Raw genomic sequence first — 20,209 nt, 5'->3', positions numbered from 1 at the left:
ACTACCAAGAAGGCCCTCTGCCTGGTTCTTAGGCATATGACTTTAAAGCACGTGATATCCCCCAAATAATCCTAGAAACTGAGGTTTGTTCATGGTGCCAGGAATTGTAGCTCTGTGAGGGGTAAACTGCAGTTCCCAGGATTCTTGGGGGGGGGGCAGACATGTGCCTTCACTCAAAATATGGTAAGCCAAACTCTGGTGAGCGGAGCGCAGAACTTCTTCCCTAGAATCCTACTCTGACAGCACCACTGCCTCAAGTTCTAACTTTACATGCCCCTAGAACCTCTGTTCCTCCCAATCTCCAGCACATTTCAGCTTCCTGTGCTCCTATAATCCCCCACCAATTTTTTTAAAAAAATACTTCTATCATATCTCATATCTAAGGCTGAAAATAGCACACGATGGTTATCAGCACTCCCTTATCCCCAGACTGAAACAGCAAGCTGGTGGCAGGAAAATTTACTCAGTTTTATGGATGCTCTCAACCTTTTATCAGCAATAGGAGTAAGGAAGATTACTCAAACTGGGGGCCTTTTCTTGTGGGCAACCTTCTGGGGCAAAACCCGGCAGAGCAACTGACTTTTTGCCTTCGTACAATAGGCTGCATTCCAGCCACAAAAAAACAGAGGTTTCTACAGAGCTACACATCTCTCTAAACAGGCAAAGAAGAGGCACAACCAAGGGCAAATTCCAGTCAGGCAAAACACGCATGGAGCAAGGCAAAAGAGAGAGTGTGGCTTGAAAAAAAACCCTGAGGCCCATATAGGGGAGTGTGGAGGGCCTGAGGTTTCATACCCCTGCTCTAGAAAAGCTTTATTTTGTCTCTGCATAGTTCCCTGTTTCTCTGCTCCCACAATATATATATATATTTTAAGGGCAGTAAGGTCCCCTTAGCTGAGCCCAAAAAATGGGTCCATCACCTTCCACATCGCAGTTCTTGGTTCCTCTCTCTGTTTTGCTGCACCCCGTGGCATGAAGGGGTGTGTTGAGAAAACTGGGGCGAAGGGGTTCTTGGGAGTGCCCCCTCGCTTCCTGCTGGTGTCTGTACGTGTGCCGAAAATATAGCTCCTCATTTTTGTTCTACTAGTGTTGTACTCCAGGACTCCTTCCTGGTCCCACCCTCCCCACAAATGTACAACTGGATATTTCAATAGTCACTTCCAAACATGATTAATAAAAAGTGTTGTTACGGTTGAAATGGATTAAAAAGTGCTTATTATACATCTGTGGGGCGAGACCCCCTGGTATCTGAGGGAGATGGGTCAGTGTCAGCAGGTGAAATAATGTGACTAGTATTTGTTTGTTTTAAAATTTTATTTATACGGCTTGGTACCTGCTCTTCAACATAAGGTCTCATGGGCGGGTTACAATAGCCATGCAGACTTATTTGAGGGGAAAGAAGGTGCTTTCAAGGTAAAATGTGCACACAGCCCATATTGGAGAGATAAGTCACTGGCTATAGGGGGCAAGACAAGAGTCATAGCCTATCGCCCTATCGCCTTAATAGCTCAAGTACAGGGTTGTACCCTAAAGCTGCAGTCCTAAACCTGGGAACATATCCCATTCAATTAATGTAAGATAATTCACTATGTAAGATAACAACAACAACAACAAATTTTATTTATACCCTGCCCTCCCCAGCCAAGACCGGGCTCAGGGCGGCTAACCCCAAATATAAAAACCATTGATTGAAATACAGCTTAAAAAACAAGATTAAAATACAACATTAAAACATTAAAATGCACCCTAATTTCAGTGGAAACTCAATCAAAAACTTTTTGGGGGATAAAAATGTCAAGTCTTCACCAAGGCTATCTATCCAGACTGGTCTTACACAGGCCAGAAAAACGCCAGGGAAGTCCCCAAATAGGAGTTCCAGCACAGAAAGAGAAAGGAAAAAATGATAACCCCTCATAAACATCCCAGTATTAAAAGTGTGTAGCCGAGAGAATGGAACAGGTCTACTGTGATATTTAAACCCGGAATACTAATCCTGCATAATACCATGACGCTATGGGAATAGGGAGAGAAGCATTGTGAGAGCTATTTCAACAGGATCTGTCCTGAGTTGTATTCACTCCCGTCCAGTTTTTAACATGTGTCCCCTACAATAGCGGAGGCTAAAAGTGAACCGCACGGACAACACTTTATGAAGAAGCAAAAGCCTTTATATTACAGAATTTCGGAAGTCGCAGAAACGAGACTTTAGACATGTCTCCATCCAGACGGCAAGAGAGAGTCTAAAAGAAACGTGTTTCAAGAGAAAACAATTGGTTTCATCTCAGGAACGAAGCATGCAATCTTCATGTTAATGAAAGAAGGCAGGCCGCATGGAGAACACCACGTGGAGTTATGGGAGCTGGAAGTCTGCGAGGGCCCCTGCAGACTAATCTGGGGCAGAATGCAATGTGCTTCGAAGTCCCACCCAGGAGAATGAGGTCATAACCAGGGGGCTTGTTGCACCTGCTTGATGCTTTTGCTTGCTCGCCTTTCTATGCATGCAAGGTGCAAGGCAAAAACTACCCCTCCCATTGTTATTGGGCTAGATCTCCTTTTAGCCCTGATCACTGCCCATGCTGGCAGGGGCTTGTGAGAATTGAAGCCCTGAGGGGTGCCTTAGTTGGTTCCCCCTGGTGTAGACAATGCTGAGTCGAAGGGGTCCACAGCCTTGCTTCTGTATATTTAAGGCAACATTTTAAAATAAGGTGAACATAGGAAGAATGTGACAGTTTATGTTGTATCTCTGAGACACCATCCAATTGATGTATAAATTGGGGTTTGGCTTCTGCAGCCCAACTCCCCATGGGATTCTTAAGTCCTTGATCGGTCAGAGAAGAATGCATGGAGGCAGGATCCAGTGGAAAGCAAGGCAGATATTTATTTATTTTTCTGTTGCAACAGATTCCCTATCCTTTGAAGGAGGGAGAGACCCTGAGAGACCCTCTGCAGGAACCTTTAAATACCTTTGACATTGCCCAACTCATTAATCAAAGACCACCCCAAAATAATCATACATACATCATCGGAGGCGGTCTACAGCAGAAATCCTGTCTGCCAGGACACCTGATAATGGTCACTGATTGCATTACCTGGGCAACCTGGACATTTTTGTGTGTGATGGTTAATACTTTAAGTTACAGATAGGTAGCCGTGTTGGTCTGCCATGGTCAAAACAAAATAAAAAAATTCCTTCCAGTAGCACCTTAAAGACCAACTGAGTTAGTTCTAGGTATGAGCTTTCGTGTGCATGCACACTTCTTCAGATACCTGAAGTTAAAGTTAATACTTTAGTTCCTGAATCCAGGTCACAGGCTCACCCTATTCATACACAAATATGCCCTTTAGACAGAATTTGTAAACGAAAAGACAATTGGAAGGCTTTCCCTATTTGCCTCCCTTACTGTAGAGCATGGGTAGGCAAACTAAGGCCCGGGGGCCTTCTAAATCTGGCCCGCGGACTGTCTAGGAATCAGCATGTTTTTACATGAGTAGAATGTGTCCTTTTATTTAAAATGCATCTCTGGTTTATTTGTGGGGCTTAGGAATTCATTCATTTCCCCCCTCCCCCCCCAAAAAATATGGTCCGGCCCCCCACAAGGTCTGAGGGACAGTGGACCGGCCCACTGCTGAAAAAGTTTGCAGACCCCTGGTAGAGGAATATTTGAGTCAAAATGACTTCAGGATTGCTCTCCCATACTATTTCAGACACGTGGTTTATATATATTTCGATATATGTGTATTTATGAATATTTATTCTATATTTGAGACCTTAGAATTCTTATAACACTGCGAAAGGTTGAAACTAAAGAAGGCTCCCGTGTGGGAAACTCTTTTGTTACTACTTGTTTCCGTTTGCGATCTTAACAGTTTGCACGGCAGGTATGCAACTCAGCAGGGTGCAGATTCCCAGCAAGTTAGGGGAGAAACTGCTCCAGTTGAATTTCTGCCCCGCTGCAGCTGTGGAAAAAAAATGGCAAGCAAGCGTCTAGGCGAAAAGAAACCAGCCTTTCATTTGAATTTTCACAACCCCAAGAAGATCTGTTTGAAATTAACCAATTTCTAGTCAGGCTCTCAATTAGACAAGCCCCGCGAGAAACCCGCGGGGTCCTCGCGACAGATTCCCACCCGGGGCTTCCGGTGACCTCCTTCCCCTTTACCGGAAGCTGCGCACTTTCTGCTGTGGTCGCCGTTCAGCGTAGCTCTTCGACTCCTCCCCTTCGTAGAAGGTAAGGTGCTCCCCGACAATCGCGCCTCCATCCGCCCTCGGTTGTGCCATCCGCCCCATATCAGGGTGGATATCGTTTCTCCAGGCATTTTTCTACCGATGGTTCGTTTTTTGGGGGGGCCGCTTGCTCGTCTGGACCTCCAAAAATTGAGTCGGGAGTGGGCGGGGGGGGTGCCTTATCCCCTGCCATTGCAATGCTAAGTAGTAGAATTTAAGATGGCGCCCTTTTTCTTTTGCGCGCTGCTCCCAGTGAGCTGTTCGTAATCGGGAAACATCCTCCTTGTGGCGTTAACTAGGCCTCCCAAGCGTGGTCCTTTGGATAGAGAGACCCCTTGTGCCTTCCTTTTTAGCTCAGAATTAGAAATTAGAAATACAGAGGGTTTTAATTCTGGTGTGTCTAGCTGCCCCCCCCCGTCCCCCATTTCCAAACGGCCTTTTCTCAATAGCGCTCTGTACATGATGAGACGATTATGGGGTAATTGTGGGGAGGGGGGAATTGCATCTAGAGAATAGGCGGGTGGGATCCCTTTCCTCACGTAACGGGGTTTTGAGATGCAGCCACAAACGTGCCGCTTTAGCAGATCCTTGCTGGGGGATTCATTCATGCAGTTCGTGCGGGTTTGCAGAATAAATATTCTAGGGGTCTTTCTTTCCCATGTTTGCTATTTGGGGGAGGGTGCAGGTTTAGGTGGTCTGATCTTAGGTGGGTGCAATGAGATGGGTTGCAATGGAACAGATTAAAATGCAGAGCAATGAATGACAAGTGGGGCAGGAGATCCAGCTATTTTTCTTTTTTAAGATTACGCTTTGGACCAAAAGGGAGCTATATGCAGTGGATTGTTTTGGGAGAGTGATTTTAGCGCAGTTTGCCATACTTGTACTCGGAAGCTGCAACTCTCCCCATAACTTTTTTGGGTTCATCCTTTGTATGGTTTGAACAGGGCCAAGCGGGTGTACTGTAATATCTTGAGGGATCGTACCCACGTGGAGTGTATTCTCCTGGCGCTACACAAGAACACTAAATTGCTGTTGCAGGAGAGGGTTTCTCTGGGAATTTACAGTGCTGAAATACAGAGGTTTTCTTTTTCTATTTTTAAGGTGGATTTTGTAGGATAAAAGAAGGAAAAAGCTGCTGTTGTGCAGGAAAGGCGTGAGGAAAGAGTCAACAAGAAATTCCATAAAAAAAAAAACAAAAAACCAACACCCATTCTGACTCAGTGCTGGTGAGTGAGATTTATCTAGGAGGTTTTTTAGGTGGCTGTTCTTGAATCTCTTCTTGCTTGGTGCTGCAACTGTGCTTCAGGCAGCACCTCAAGAATGGGACTCCTCTTAGGAGTTGTAAATTTCAGTTTCCTGGTGCCATTCTCTTATCTTTTGTGCTGTAGGCGGTGTGGTATATGATACTTGGATCTGAGAATCCCAGTATCTTAGAAAGCTCCTACATGGATTTGGAAGTCGGGAATTGTGGATGTGTGTCTGGCTCCCTCATTTTCTTGCCCCCCCCCCCTTTAGAGGTGAAGTGAGGATGCTCATCTTTGGCACCATGTGTTTTCAGGGTGCCCAACTTGTCTGTTACGAGCATAAATGTAAAGCTACAAAGCCATCTGCATGGAGGCATGTTTTCATAGGCTTAGGTGATGAGGAGGGATTGATTGGGGTAATTAGCTTTTCAGGGCATAGTGAGTTTATGATTGTTGCTGTCCAAATGCAATGCATGCAACTTTTAGGGGGTCCCGCTTGCACCCCTTATATTCACTTTCCCAAAATCTGCCAGCGAAATAGCCATATTGCTCTGTTGCAGAAATAGCAAGAAAGTATACTATCATGGCACCATAAACACTGGTAAATTAAGTATGCCATGGGTGTTCGTGGTATATGAAAACGTATCAGTAATTTTTATGCATGTCATAAAAGTTGGGGATAGGATGTGTCAACCTCCGGGTGTTGCTAGACAACAACTCCCATCATCCCTGACCCTTGGCCATCCTTCTTGGAGCTGATGGAAAGTGGATTGTCAGCAACATTTGGAGAGCTGCAGAGTCCCTGTAACTGACTTAAGTGCTGTTCAGAGGGTTTGCCTTTCTTCTCTAGTACTTCATGCATGTTCTTTATGAACAATCTGGCCCTCATAAAGGAGGCTCATGTTAAGTAAAATCAAAAGAGGCCCTTGTGAGTCTTATCCTCATTCCCTTTAGAATGCAAATTATTCTAGTTGTGACAGACCAAAGTGCTTTTCTAAGAGATTCTGATTTAATGTGGTATAAGACTAGAGCTATATGCATCATTAGCTATTTTTAAAAAATACAATCTCGGAGGTAAGGTGTTATCCACAGTGTCCTGCGAAAACTGAAATATTCTGGTTTCTAAATGTTGCCTTTTTCTTGTTTTAAGAGCAACAGTGATAAAAGGGGCAGATAAAAATACTTGCATACGTGCAGCTGTAATAATAATATAAGAAAAGATGGTGGCAAAGGGACAGACAAGTGTACAGCATGAATCTTTCAATTTTTGATGTCAGGTTTCTGCCCATTTATTATTTTGTGTAGAGAACATCCTTTCTGCCCTGTGCAGGCAGCAGAATGATCTACATAACTAATGGAAGAACATTGTAATCTTCCAGGACACATTGCCGCTGACCTAAAAGTTGAATTATTCAGCAAAGAAACTTCAAAGGGGGACCTGTAAATCTGGTTGTGTTTGTTGAGGCTTGAAGCAAGACAAGGGCTTCCTCAAACAATACAGGTGTTAATTAACATAAGCTTTAAGTAGGAAGGTTGTGCTTTCACTAACCAAGATATTGTGAATGATAACGTAAGCAAGGTGAATGATAACTGCACTTGCTTACGTTCAGTCGTTATAATTGTCAGTCTGTTACATCTTATATTGTTTGGCCGTACTATTTACGCAATTTTATGCTAAGTCTTCCTTTTGTTTTTTAGAGAGAGAGGCATCACCATGACTGAGAACGATGTTGACAATGAACTTCTGGATTACGAAGATGATGAGGTGGAAAATCAGGCAGCTGGAGATGGGGTGGACGTCCCAACTAAGAAAGATGTCAAGGGGTCCTATGTCTCCATCCACAGTTCTGGCTTCCGGGATTTCTTGTTAAAACCAGAGCTGCTGCGTGCCATTGTTGATTGTGGCTTTGAACACCCCTCTGAAGGTGAGCCCGGGTGCCTTGTCTGGTGGGGATATTTCAGAAAGTTAGCAAAGGAGGGCTGAATGCAAGTGCTTCTGAGATCCCTGACCTGCCAGGAGGTATTCATTGTACTTTTTCATATTCTCCATGCAGTGCAACACGAGTGTATCCCACAGGCCATTTTGGGCATGGATGTCCTGTGCCAGGCCAAATCTGGCATGGGCAAGACTGCCGTCTTCGTTCTTGCTACACTACAGCAGTTGGAGCCAGTCACTGGTCAGGTATGTTTCAGAAAGGAAAGCAGTTTTTCAAGATGGTGGATGGGTGTTGAGGAGGCAGCATGACACCCTGCCAGCTTAAACAGACCTGAATGAGAGTCTGTTAGAGTGACGGAAGTAATCAGCAGGGGCTTCTTAAAACATATTTCCTCCTTTCTTCACAGGTGTCGGTGCTGGTGATGTGTCACACCCGTGAGTTGGCCTTCCAGATCAGCAAGGAATATGAGCGCTTCTCCAAGTACATGCCCAGTGTCAAGGTGAGAGACGAAGGGCTGCCACAGCTGTTGTCCCTGCTCAAGTCCATGTACAGTGGTACCTCGGGTTACATACGCTTCAGGTTACAGACTCCGCTAACCCAGAAATACTAAAAATAAAAAAATTCCTTCCAGTAGCACCTTAAAGACCAACTAAGTTAGTTCTTGGTATGAGCTTTCGTGTGCATGCACACTTCTTCAGATACACATCTGAAGAAGTCATCTGAAGTCATCTGAAGAAGAAGTCATCTGAAGAAGTGTATCTGAAGTCATCTTCAGATACACATCTGTATCTGAAGAAGTGTGCATGCACACAAAAGCTCATACCAAGAACTAACTTAGTTGGTCTTTAAGGTGCTACTGGAAGGATTTTTTTTTGACTATGGCAGACCAACACGGCTACCTACCTATAACCAGAAATACTACCTCGGGTTAAGAACTTTGCTTCAGGATGAGAACGGAAATCGTGCTCTGGCGGCGCGGCAGCAGCAGGAGGCCCCATTAGCTAAAGTGGTGCTTCAGGTTAAGAACAGTTTCAGGTTAAGAAGGGACCTCCGGAACGAATTAAGTACTTAACCCGAGGTACCACTGTACAGTGTTTTGCCTGCATGGGAGTGAACAGTAGAAAATATACCTAAGAGAATGGTGGGAGAGGTTTGGACGATTTCATGGCTTTCGGGATGAAACTAACACTGGAGGCAGTTTCCGCCAGTTACTTATTTGACAGAGTTTGCGTTCTGTTTTCATTTATTTTTACCCATTTTTGCACCTGTGGGGCTTTTGTCTCTCCTGGCTGCCAGCCTTTATTTGAGAGTTCCCTCTCCCTCCCTCCCAGGTAGCGGTGTTCTTTGGGGGCCTGTCCATCAAGAAGGACGAAGAGGTGCTGAAGAAGAACTGCCCCCACATTGTGGTGGGGACCCCGGGCCGCATCCTGGCCTTGGCCCGCAACAAGAGCCTCAACCTCAAGCACATCAAGCACTTCATCCTGGACGAATGTGACAAGATGCTTGAGCAGCTTGGTGAGGGGCTGTGTGCATGTGATCCATGTGGGTTGGGCTTAGTAGTTGGACAGCAAAGAAGGTAATGCTTGGGTCAGCCGAGTGTCCGTGATTTTGACTTCTTAGAAGCTGTGTTTTCCAGAACAAGAGGAAGAATGCTAACTTTCTGGGCACGTTGGGTTAGATCCAGGGCTGTTCCTTTTTGTGGAAGGGGCTGTTATTTCAGTGGAGGCTCCTGAAGGGAAGCTGGGGAAGTGCTTTTGCTCATGCTTCCACTACTGCTCTGTAGGGAGGGAGGACTGCTGGGGGAAGGGGGAATCTCTGCAAACTGTCTTGCCTCCCCCTTCTTCCAGCAAAGCATTGTGTGAGTGTAACGCTACAGAGTGCAAGTCAGGAGCCAATCCAGAGAATGTACAGACAGCATCAGATACAGATTATACAGATTATATCAGATACAGATTTACGATACAAATCGTAAAGCAGTAGTACAGTTATTGGCCAGTTGAAGCAACAGAAGCTAGACAGGCAGACAGTAACGTATGGGCATATACCCCTTAAAAAGTTGCCCATACTCTTATCATGAATTCTCAGTCCTCTGGAAAAAAGCACCATAAGAGCTATTAAGTGTTTGTGAGAATAACTTCTTTAACGTAGATATGGTCTGCCAGGGGAGGAGAGGAGACCTATTGGGTTTCTGGGGTGGCACATTCCTGGAGAGAGCCATTTCTAACCCTCTGGTCCTTTTCTTCCTCGCAGATATGCGCCGGGACGTCCAGGAGATCTTCCGCATGACCCCGCACGAAAAGCAGGTCATGATGTTCAGTGCCACACTCAGCAAGGAAATCCGCCCTGTGTGCCGCAAATTCATGCAAGACGTAATTAAACCCCTTCTACCTTCTTTATCCACCTGGCCGGCCGGCCAGCCTCCCTTCCTCCCTGTCCAGGGAAGGAGCAGGGGGCCAGAGCTTAGACCGCCACCACTGCCTACAGCACCCTGGGCTGCACCGCTGCCGCCCACCGGCTACCCCAGTCCCCCTAAGGCACTTGTAGGGCACATACCTTCCGGAAGATCATTCGGGTTACGCTAGCCAGCCGCATATTTGCACACACGAACGAGAGGCCTCTCCCAAAAGGGCTAGAGAGCACCCACACACCATGATCATCTTCTGCCCAGCTGGCACACACGACCTAGATAGTGTCCACGTTAGCGATGGAGGGGATCCATTCCAGAAGGATCCTCTTCCCGCCTCCACACTTGGCGGGTGGCGCAGAATACACGGCGCCCCCCTGCTCTTTATCCTGTATTCCCTGCACTCCCTTCAGCGTGGGATCCACCTGCTGGTCAGCACCGTGTTCCGAAGATCCTGGCCCACACACACCCACGTTCAGAAGATCCTGGCCCCCTCACACCCAGGCAAGTGTAGTTTTCTTGGCTCCTCGCCCCCATGCATTACGCTCGGGTACACACGCACCGGCAGCACGCACACACACAATCCTGCCCTCCTTGCCCTGGCCTGCCCTGCCCACTCACTGGCTGGCACTCTGGAGACCTGCGGCGAAGGACTCCCCGAGGGATCCAAGGGACCGGCAGCAGCCAGTGGAACAGACGTGCCTGGCGACCTGGAGGAGAAGTTTTATCCTTTTTTTGTTCTGAACTGGGAAAAGCATGCTGTTTTATTTTCTATTACCCCTTTCTTCTCTGTCCCCACCCCCACCCCTGTGCCATGTGGGAAAGGGATTGTCTTGAGGGTCCTCACTGCTGGGAGAGAGGGAAGTAAACTGCTTCCCCTGCTTTCCCCCCGGGCAAAAAAAGAGCCGTCAAATCATGGCTGGAGGTAGCGACTGTCAGAATGCCAAATTAATCCTGAAATGAATAGGATTTGTGAGGCAGATAGTGGGTCTGTGGGGTCAGGTGGAAAGATGAGTTTCTGGAAGGGAATGGGCCATGTGGAATCTGCTTCCCATGTGTACTTTGCTGACCCTTGATTCCAAGCACCAGAGTTTGGGTAACTAGATAGTTGGAAATTGCAGGGGATGTGGTACATGACTGGACCCGGAGCCCCTGTTTGCTATTAGGAAGAAGCCTGTGAGGGATGCGCAAGGCCAGAATGGTTTAGGTGGTTGAAATTGCTCAACATGCACTGACTCCTTTCCTGTGCTGTTGCTTTTCCTTTTTTTTTTTAAACACTGGGGATTGGGAGGAAATCGTAAGGGAAGGCATTTGAGTCTTGTGTTTCATTTTTAAAGTTTATACCCTGCCTAATCTTGAAAGTGGCTAATGTTTTAGTGCTTTGTAAAGGAGGAGAATCTTAAGAGGTGGCAGTGTTAGCCTTTCCCCCAGAATGCTTTGCAGGGAATGTTCATGGCTGAGCCGGGAGAAGTGTCTCCCAGGAGCCTTCGGATGGAAGCTTTTGGCTTCTTAAGATTTACTGAAAGCGGAAGGGGGGGTGGGGTGTCCCTTCATTTTTCTGATCTTTCCTAAGGGAACGTAGGGCCGTGGGCGTGTATGCGGCGAGGAAAGCTGTTCCTGTGCCCGTTTTGTGCTTCTTGTCCACCCCGACCCACCCCCTCCCTCCGAGCCCAGGTCAGCCTTGCCCTGGTCTAACCGGCCCTGGGTTTGCTCCTCAGCCCATGGAGATCTTCGTGGATGACGAGACCAAGCTGACGCTGCATGGTCTGCAGCAGTACTATGTCAAACTGAAAGACAACGAGAAGAACCGCAAGCTCTTTGACCTGCTTGATGTGCTGGAGTTCAACCAGGTGCCTTCTGGAAGTAGACCCTGCCCCAGGGTCAGGGTTTCTTGCGATGTGGGAGGGACCAGAACTTGAAATGTCCAGTCCACCTTTAAAGATTAAGAGGGTTGATTTGGTAGAATGTAGGGAGCCTGCTTCTGCTTCCAATCCTTTTCCTGGCTAGATGCTTGATCTGAGTCCCACAGGCTGAAATTAAAAGCTTAATGTTGTCCCGCATGACGAGCACAAAGCGACCCGCGTTGGGGATAACCTGGTGGTGGAGAAGTTGGGCACAGCCTTCATGGCTTCCTATGAGTGCAGGCTCCATGCCCGCTCCGACCATTTTCGAGAGGGGACTTGGCAGGAGGTGTGCGCTGAACATAACAAACCGACATCCCTTCGCTATCAAGGGGTAGCTGTGAATAGGTGTAGGATTGACACGTCGCTTTCCCATCTAGGTGGTGATCTTCGTGAAGTCCGTGCAGCGCTGCATCGCGTTGGCTCAGCTGCTAGTGGAGCAGAACTTCCCGGCCATCGCCATCCACAGGGGTATGCCCCAGGAAGAGAGGTGAGAAGGACACAGAACTGTGACACAGGGGGTTGCGGGTCGAGATGCAGGTGGCTCATTTGCTGTGATGAGTTTGCTTCAGACTAGAGTCTCTGACTCTTTCGGTGATGCTTTTCTAAGCTCTGAGCAATGGTCATTGTGCTACGTTACTGAGACATAGATAAAAGTTCCTCCTCTTGTAGTTTGTTGGCAGGAGATGATGCTTAACGAGTGGGACAAGAAAACACTAATAATGTGAATCATCTGGGTAATGCAGACATCCACTTTCTTAGCATCTGAATCATCTTTGGGATGGGGTGGGTACAGAGAAACATTTTCTTGCGCTTGAAATTTTGGAGCTGGGAGACCAATCCTTACATTTAGCAAGATGCTCGTTTGGGTCAATGTGATCTTACACGCCTAGTCATGGGAGGGGTTAGCGGACAAAATTTTTCATAGACTGATTAGGAGCTGAAAGTCTAGTTCATAACCAGGGAATGTGAGCCTTTTAAGGACAGTCACGTCTGGTGGGTTAAAACACAGGCTGTGTGGGAGTTGTGTTTTCTGTACGGTGGCTGTTTTACTGCTTGGTTGGCTTCCTCCTCTCAGTCACTCCAGAAGGCAGGACTGTTTACATTAAGCAAGCAGCGAGTCCTCTGTGAGAGAGCATCCTCCTTCAGTTGTTTGTCCTGCCTGCTCCAGGAGAGGTGGAAGCATAGCTCATGTTTGGCGTAGGCTATTTGTGTGCGTCTTTGTCTTGTTTTTTTGCCTCCTATTTGAAAGGGTAGTTTTGTCTGGTAGGGTAGAACAAAGGGGTGGGAGTTGTCTTTCTGGTGTTCTACTAATAGGTGGAGTTTCTAGGGGGTGTAGAGATATTAATCACTTTATTTTCTTGGCCTCGCAGGTTGTCTCGATACCAGCAATTCAAAGATTTCCAGCGCCGTATCTTGGTGGCCACCAATCTCTTTGGTCGTGGCATGGACATTGAGCGAGTCAACATTGCTTTCAATTATGATATGCCAGAGGATTCAGACACCTATCTGCACCGGGTGAGTGTGGGGCTAGCGAGAAAGTAGATCCCAAACCTCAGCTTTGAGGCCCAAGTTCAAAAAGATAGAAAAGTCCAAGGCGGTGTTGCACTGATGAGTTTGCTCAGACTAGAGTCTCTGACTTGTTTTGATGTCTCTTCAAGCCCTGAGCAACACCCGTGGCAAAGGTGGGTTTTTACGTGCCCTGGTGCCTCTTGCTTTCAGTACTTGACCTTGGAGAAAACAGCCTCCTTTGGGGGAAGTACAGTGGTACCTCGGGTTACATATGATTCAGGTCACATACTATGCTAACCCAGAAATAGTACCTCGGGTTAAGAACTTTGCTTCAGGATGAGAACGGAAATCGTCCTCCGGCGGCAGCAGGAGGCCCAATTAGCTAAAGTGGTGCTTCAGGTTAAGAACAGTTTCAGGTTAAGAACGGACCTCCAAAACGAATTAAGTACTTAACCCAAGGTACCACTGTACCGGGAAATACTTCCACAGGCACTTGGGCTCATCTTCTCCTTTGTGGGTTCTGCAGGTGGCTCGTGCTGGGCGCTTTGGCACGAAAGGTCTGGCGATAACTTTTGTGTCGGATGAGAATGATGCGAAGATCCTGAATGAAGTGCAGGACCGCTTCGAGGTGAACATCAGCGAGCTGCCTGATGAGATTGACATCTCTTCCTACAGTAAGTGCAGCCTGAGACCTTTGATGGCGGTTGGAATGAGGGGGTGGGGAGATTTAGACTGCTGGAAGAGCTTGTTATTGGAGGCCAAGCAGGAAATTTGAGACCTGAAGGGGGAGGTATAAGTTGACTGAATGTTGGGAAGCTACTTTATGCCATTAGTCCATTTAGCTTAGTGTTGTCCACACCTATTGGCTACATTTTTCAGGCATAGGCCATTTTTCAGGCATAGGCCATTTCCAGCCTTGCCAGGGATTGAACCTTTGAACCAGGTGCTTTGATGTTCTGAGGGCTCTCCACTTCAATCTAAATTTGAGGAATCAGATGAGCCGTATGAGAGAGCAAGGAACACTTGGAGGAAAAATGCCTTATGAACTGAGCTTCTGGAAGTCACTGTGAACAGACCGCTGGCTCAGTGGGAGTTGCTATTTGCCATGTAGAATTGGGGAGGGAAGTACTTAGTTTGGTAAAGGAGGACACTTTTCTGCAGAAGACTAAAAGATGCTGGAAAGATTGTTCTGAAACATTAGAATTGAATGGGCAGCCTAAGTTTGTTTGCTGTGTTCCGCCTAACGTGTTTTGTCTCTTTCAGTTGAACAGACCCGATAAAGGGGGCTTTGCCTCTTTATGTTGCCCTTGGTTTAAATTCCTGACCTCCTCCGCTTCCCTGGAGCTTCACGTTTTTAATTTCATCCGATGGAGAATGAGGTGACCGACAAGTCTGGAACACTCAAACCACACCCCACTCCTGCGGCAGGGATAGAGGAGCATCTATCACTAGGCTGTGCAAAGTGGGGAGTTGGGGCTGACATCAGCAGATACCCTGCACTCCCTCAGGGCAAAAGTCTCCTTGCTCAACTTGGCACTCAGATGACAAAGAAGGTTCTGCTGCTGGAGCCTCCGCGTGAAACTTCCTTTCAGATGGACCTCCACTGCCTGCCTGCCAACAAGATTTTGGGACTCCACCTATTGCTCTGTCCCCGCCCCTCCACCCATACATCAATACTACCAGTGATCTGCCTCTGTGATGATGGGAAATACGAAAGGGGAGTTTAGTTGGGGCTGCTCTGTGATACCTGACGTTTAAAAGTACATTTTGTTTTATAGGGAGGGGGGAATTGCTTGGATGGGGAACTAAAAACACAAACATTTTTTCGTACGCCCGTTCATCATTTTTTAAAAAGACTGTTTTCCGTATATGTACGTGTGTGTGTGTGTTATGTATGCCCTATCACTTTTTAATTTTGTCTGCATGTTAAAATTAATCCCCTGTTTAAAGTTGATATTTCTTGGCAGGTAAACTAGTAGTGAAAGATTGATAATGTTTTAGTTGTGGCTTGTTCTCTCTTCCCCATCCCCCTTTGAGACCCTATTATTTTTTGGTAATAAAGGAGCCCAGCTCTTATGGGTGTTGAATTAAACTAGTCTTGTGAGTAACCTTTTGCTCGTGTGCCTTCATTCTTTAGGGTAGGAGCATCTCTTGTACGGGGGGCATTCTCTCTCTCTCTCTCTCGGTGTTTGTGTGTGTGTGTGTGAGAGAGAAAGAACTGTTTTCTTGGAAAGATACACATTGAATGTGTGAGACATGATTTGAAAGAATTCTTAAAGTTCGCAGGACAGCTCACAGAATAATTTTTAAAATAAATGTACAGTGGTGCCTCGCAAGACGAAATTAATCCGTTCCGCGATTCTCTTCGTCTAGCGGTTTTTTCGTCTTGCGAAGCAAGCCCATTGACAGCTTAGCGGATTAGCGCTATTAGCGGTCTAGCGGCTTTTAGCGATCAGCTGAGAAGCGGCTTATCAGCGGATCAGCTGTTAAGCGGCTTAGCGGCTTAGGAAAAGGGCGAAAAAAGCGGGGAAAAACCCGCGGGAACTCGCAAGATTTTTTCGTCTTGCGAAGCAACCCCATAGAGAAATTCGTTTAGCGAAGCGCCTCCAAAACGGAAAACCCTTTCGTCTAGCGGGTTTTCCGTCTTGCGAGGCGTTCGTCTTGCGGGGCACCACTGTACCATATTTTTCGTCCCTATTTTGGGGGAATCCAAATTAAGAAAATTGGGGGGGGGGTTGTTTGTTGAACTTTTTGGGGGGAGATTAGCCCAGAGTTAAACATACTTTTGGGACGCGGGTGGCGCTGTGGGTTAAACCACAGAGCCTAGGACTTGCCAATCAGAAGGTTGGCGGTTCAAACCCCCGCGACGGGGTGAGCTCCTGTTGCTCGGTCCCTGCTCCTGCCAACCTAGCAGTTCGAAAGCACGTCAAAGTGCAAGTAGATAAATAGATACCGCTCCGGCGGGAAGGTCAACGGCATTTCTGTGCGCTGCTCTGGTTCGCCAGAAGCGGCTTAGTCATGTTGGCCATATGACCTGGAAGCTGTACGCCGGCTCCCTCGACCAATAAAGAGAGATAAGTGCCGCAACCCCAGAGTCGGTCAGGGCTCCCTTTACTTTTACCTTCTCTTATACACGGAAAGTACAGCAAATGAAGCGGGACAAAATACTAGGTTTTGTCTAATCAGTTGCTTAATACAGTGGTGCCTCGCAAGACGAAATTAATCCGTTCCGTGAGGCTCTTCGTATAGCGGTTTTTTCGTCTTGCGAAGCAAGCCCATTGACAGCGGATTAGCGCTATTAGCGGCTTTTAGCGGATGAGCTGTTAAGCAGCTTAGCGAATTAGGAAAAGGGGGGGAAAGGGAAAAAACCCTCAGGAACTCTCAAGACATTTCGTCTTGCGAAGCAAGCCCATAGGGAAATTCGTTTTGCGAAGCGCCTCCAAAACGGAAAACCCTCTCGTCTAGCGGGTTTTTCGTCTTGCGGGGCACCACTGTATTCTGTGCTGTAAGGCCTGTGTGCTGAAAGCAAACTTACCGTATTTTTCGCTCTATAACACGCACCCGACCATAACACGCACGTAATTTTTAGAGGAGGAAAATCCGTAAGCATGCCACCCGTAGGCATTCCCTCCATAACACGCACAGACATTTCCCCTTACTTTCTAGGAGGAAAAAAGTGAGTGTTATGGTGCAAAAAATACGGTAATTGACACAAGATCGACCTTACATTGTAATCTCCCAAAAGCTAAACTGGGCACAGAAGGGATGAAGGGCTTGCCCTCTAGCCCCCCACCCCACCTAGATTGAAATGTCAGTTACTGGTTGCCAGTGCAAACCAGCTTAGTAGTGCTTAAATACCATATATACTCTAGTATAAGCCGACCTGAATATAAGCCAAGGCACCTAATTTTACCACAGAAAACTTACTGACTTGAGTATAAGCTGGTTCACCAAACCACAAACCACCTGGTGGGTTGGAGTGCATGTGTGTGTGCGCATGCACGCACAGCAGAGGGGGCTTCTCTCTCTCCCCCCCCCAGCCCCTGTCTACCTAGGATGCTGACTAGAGGAAGTACAAGCAGCCCAAAAGGGCTGCTTTTGGGCTGCTCGCTACTCCGCCTGCGGAGGAGGAAGGAGCAGCCTGAAAGGACCCTCGAGTATAAGCCGAGGGGGACTTTTTCAGTATAAAAAAATAGGGAAGGCAGGTGCAGTCCTAAAGTCATGGCTTAATTTTGATTTAATACGTGTGAGGCTTCACATCCTAAATAAACATACTAAAATTTAAACGCTGGAAGGTAAACAATTGGCTAGATTCTCATGTCATCGGCTTAAATGCATCTATTTAATTCCGTTTCTAAAAGTTGCTTCAAAATGCCACTGGCAGCATCAAAAGGAAAGGGAGAGTATCCCAGATGGGTTTTCCTTCCAACCTCATTGTGTGTTGCTTGAAGTTAGCATTTCACTACTACTGACTTAAGCAAAAGACGATTCTGCCCCTTTCCAAACCATTACGGAGCAGACTCCACAGAAACAAATACATTCACCGAACATCTAAATCCCCCAAACTGCTGCTTTCTGCTTTCACATTCAGCCATCCTTGTTTCCTTCTCCAAGTGAGAACCTGGGGGTGTACCCCACTTTTGGCTGTGGTCCTGCACAGTTTGAACAACCCCCATAGGAATTGCAAATCAGGTGTGTTTTTTAAGGTGATATTATTTGCTTGCTGAGCATAAAAGTCCCAGGGAGACTGGCCCCCTCTGGAATTTGCCAGAACTATCCAATGGCCAGTTCAGGCCTGCAGACAAAGCTGTTAAAAGGTGATTATTACAGGGGTTTGTCTTAATTACAGTAACACAGCTCTGCTTAGGCTGGGAAAGGCCTCAAGGTAGGTGGTTACCATAGCAACAGAATCGCCCCCCCTCCCTTCCCCAAAAATAGCATGCGCAGTGACTGCAAGGCCCCCTATACATTTCGGTGCTGACCTAACAAGTGCCTGAAAAAAGGCCACTGGGGTTATTAAAACAGTTCTTCATGCTTTTAATACCCTTCAATACCTTACTTGTCCTTTGTGATCGCACCCCCAGTTAAAACTAATTAATAGGGGACAATATAGCATCTCTGATCCCTGAGGGAAGAGAGGTGGGATCCTGTAAAAACAATTCTTTGCAGCTCTTGTATCTGTTCATTGAATTGTTAAAGGATTTCCTTTTGATATTCCTACAGAGATGTGCTTTTAAGAATAAAGTCTTTTCTCTGTCTCAGAACAGAGTCTTTCCCCTCCTCCCCCCCCCCCCAATTTGTCATCTCCTTTTATTCAGCTATGTCTGGCAACGTCCAATAGGTGGCTGCCGAAAACACAAACATGCGTTTTATTTATTTAAAACATTTATACCCTGCTTCTCTGCCCCCTTGAGGGAGTTCGCAATCTGACATGCCTTTCTGATAAAATTAATAGACCATAAAGAACACTCACACTGTAGAAATGGATTAGTAGCTGCATTAAGGCAGCACTTGCCAGAAGCATGAGAAAATGAACTAGTTCTGACTTGGCACTTAAAAGGTACGATAAGAGTTCATGCATATTTTCTGGCCAGTTTTAGCAGAACCCAGCAGACTTTTTAAAAAATAAAATAAAATGGGTGCCATAAATCCTCGATAGGTGCCTGGCTATTTGTTCCAAACTGACTTCTTTCAAAATAAATAGGCTATTGTAAACGACGCTTACTCAAAAGTCAATGCCACTATGCTTAGAACTGCAGCCTCAGAGTGATTAATATATGAACAATTATGGCAGGGATAAGGGAACCCATAACTCTCCAGATGTACTTCAAATCCCATAAATCTCAGCCAACGGGGCCAGCCCAAGACATTTTGGTACCTGAGGAGAACCACAAAATGGCACCCCTTCCCCACCAGCGAAGAAGGAGTGAGTGAAGAGCTAAATCAGGAACACAGGGGGAAATAGTGATCTACATGGGGGTCTGCTGCCCCTATGGATCCTGATGCCTGAGGCAGTTATCTCACCTTGCCTAATGGGTGGGCCAGCCCTGTCAGCCAGCATGGCTCAGAAACATCTGGAAGGCCAGGGGTTCACAATCTGTGTCTCAAATTGTAAGGTTTAAAGAAACAGAAGCTCTTTTGGCATGGCAACTCTGTTATCATAGAATCATAGAGTTGGAAGAGACCACAAGGGCCATCGAGTCCAACCCCCTGCCAAGCAGGAAACACCATCAGAGCACTCCTGACATATGGTTGTCAAGCCTCTGCTTAAAGACCTCCAAAGAAGGAGACTCCACCACACTCCTTGGCAGCAAATTCCAGTGTCTAACAGCTCTTACTGTCAGGAAGTTCTTCCTAATGTTTAGGTGGAATCTTCTTTCTTGTAGTTTGGAACCATTGCTCCGTGTCCGCTTCTCTGGAGCAGCAGAAAACAACCTTTTTCCCTCCTCTATGTGACATCCTTTTATATATTTGAACATGGCTATCATATCACCCCTTAACCTCCTCTTCTCCAGGCTAAACATGCCCAGCTCCCTTAGCCGTTCCTCATAAGGCATCATTTCCAGGCCTTTGACCATTTTGGTTGCCCTCCTCTGGACACGTTCCAGTTTGTCAGTGTCCTTCTTGAACTGTGGTGCCCAGAACTGGACACAGTACTCCAGGTGAGGTCTGACCAGAGCAGAATACAGTGGCACTATTACTTCCCTTGATCTAGATGCTATACTCCTATTGATGCAGCCCAGAATTGCATTGGCATTTTTAGCTGCCGCGTCGCACTGTTGCCTCATGTCGAGTTTGTGGTCAACCAAGAGTTTGTGGTCAGTCCAGCTTCTCCTAGGAGAACCCATTACTTTTGGCTCCAAACCTTGCTATTTTTCTGGGGGGATGGACTCTTAATGACATAAGAAACGGTCTGCTGGATCAGGCCAAAGGCTTACCTAGTCTAGCATTGTGTTCTCACAGTAATCAATCAAAGGCCTAAAGGAAGA

General features: G+C 46.8%; 1 protein-coding gene across 4 annotated transcripts; it reads left to right on the top strand.

The window, feature by feature from the left end:
* The first annotated feature begins 4,099 nt into the window (after window positions 1–4,099).
* Window positions 4,100–15,328, top strand: DDX39B (DExD-box helicase 39B). 4 transcript variants are annotated; one of them, XM_081853607.1, is made up of 12 exons: window positions 4,100–4,226; window positions 5,324–5,452; window positions 7,165–7,391; window positions 7,521–7,648; window positions 7,810–7,902; window positions 8,735–8,918; window positions 9,654–9,772; window positions 11,526–11,657; window positions 12,089–12,198; window positions 13,082–13,226; window positions 13,747–13,894; window positions 14,484–15,328. In XM_081853607.1, the coding sequence occupies exons 3-12, from the start codon at window positions 7,181–7,183 to the stop codon at window positions 14,498–14,500; spliced, it is 1,287 nt and encodes a 428-aa protein (XP_081709733.1). In that variant the 5' UTR covers window positions 4,100–4,226; window positions 5,324–5,452; window positions 7,165–7,180; the 3' UTR covers window positions 14,501–15,328. The 4 variants fall into 4 exon arrangements, with proteins under 4 accessions (XP_081709733.1, XP_081709732.1, XP_081709734.1 ...); XM_081853606.1 differs by having other exon boundaries at window positions 4,101–4,226; window positions 5,324–5,448; XM_081853608.1 differs by lacking the exon at window positions 4,100–4,226 and adding an exon at window positions 4,252–4,327 and having other exon boundaries at window positions 5,324–5,448.
* Window positions 15,329–20,209: the final 4,881 nt, after the last annotated feature.

This window comes from Podarcis erhardii (genome assembly GCF_964252035.2).
Source record: "Podarcis erhardii genome assembly, chromosome: 2".
Taxonomy (NCBI): domain Eukaryota; kingdom Metazoa; phylum Chordata; class Lepidosauria; order Squamata; family Lacertidae; genus Podarcis; species Podarcis erhardii.
This window is presented reverse-complemented; position numbering and strand designations above follow the sequence as displayed.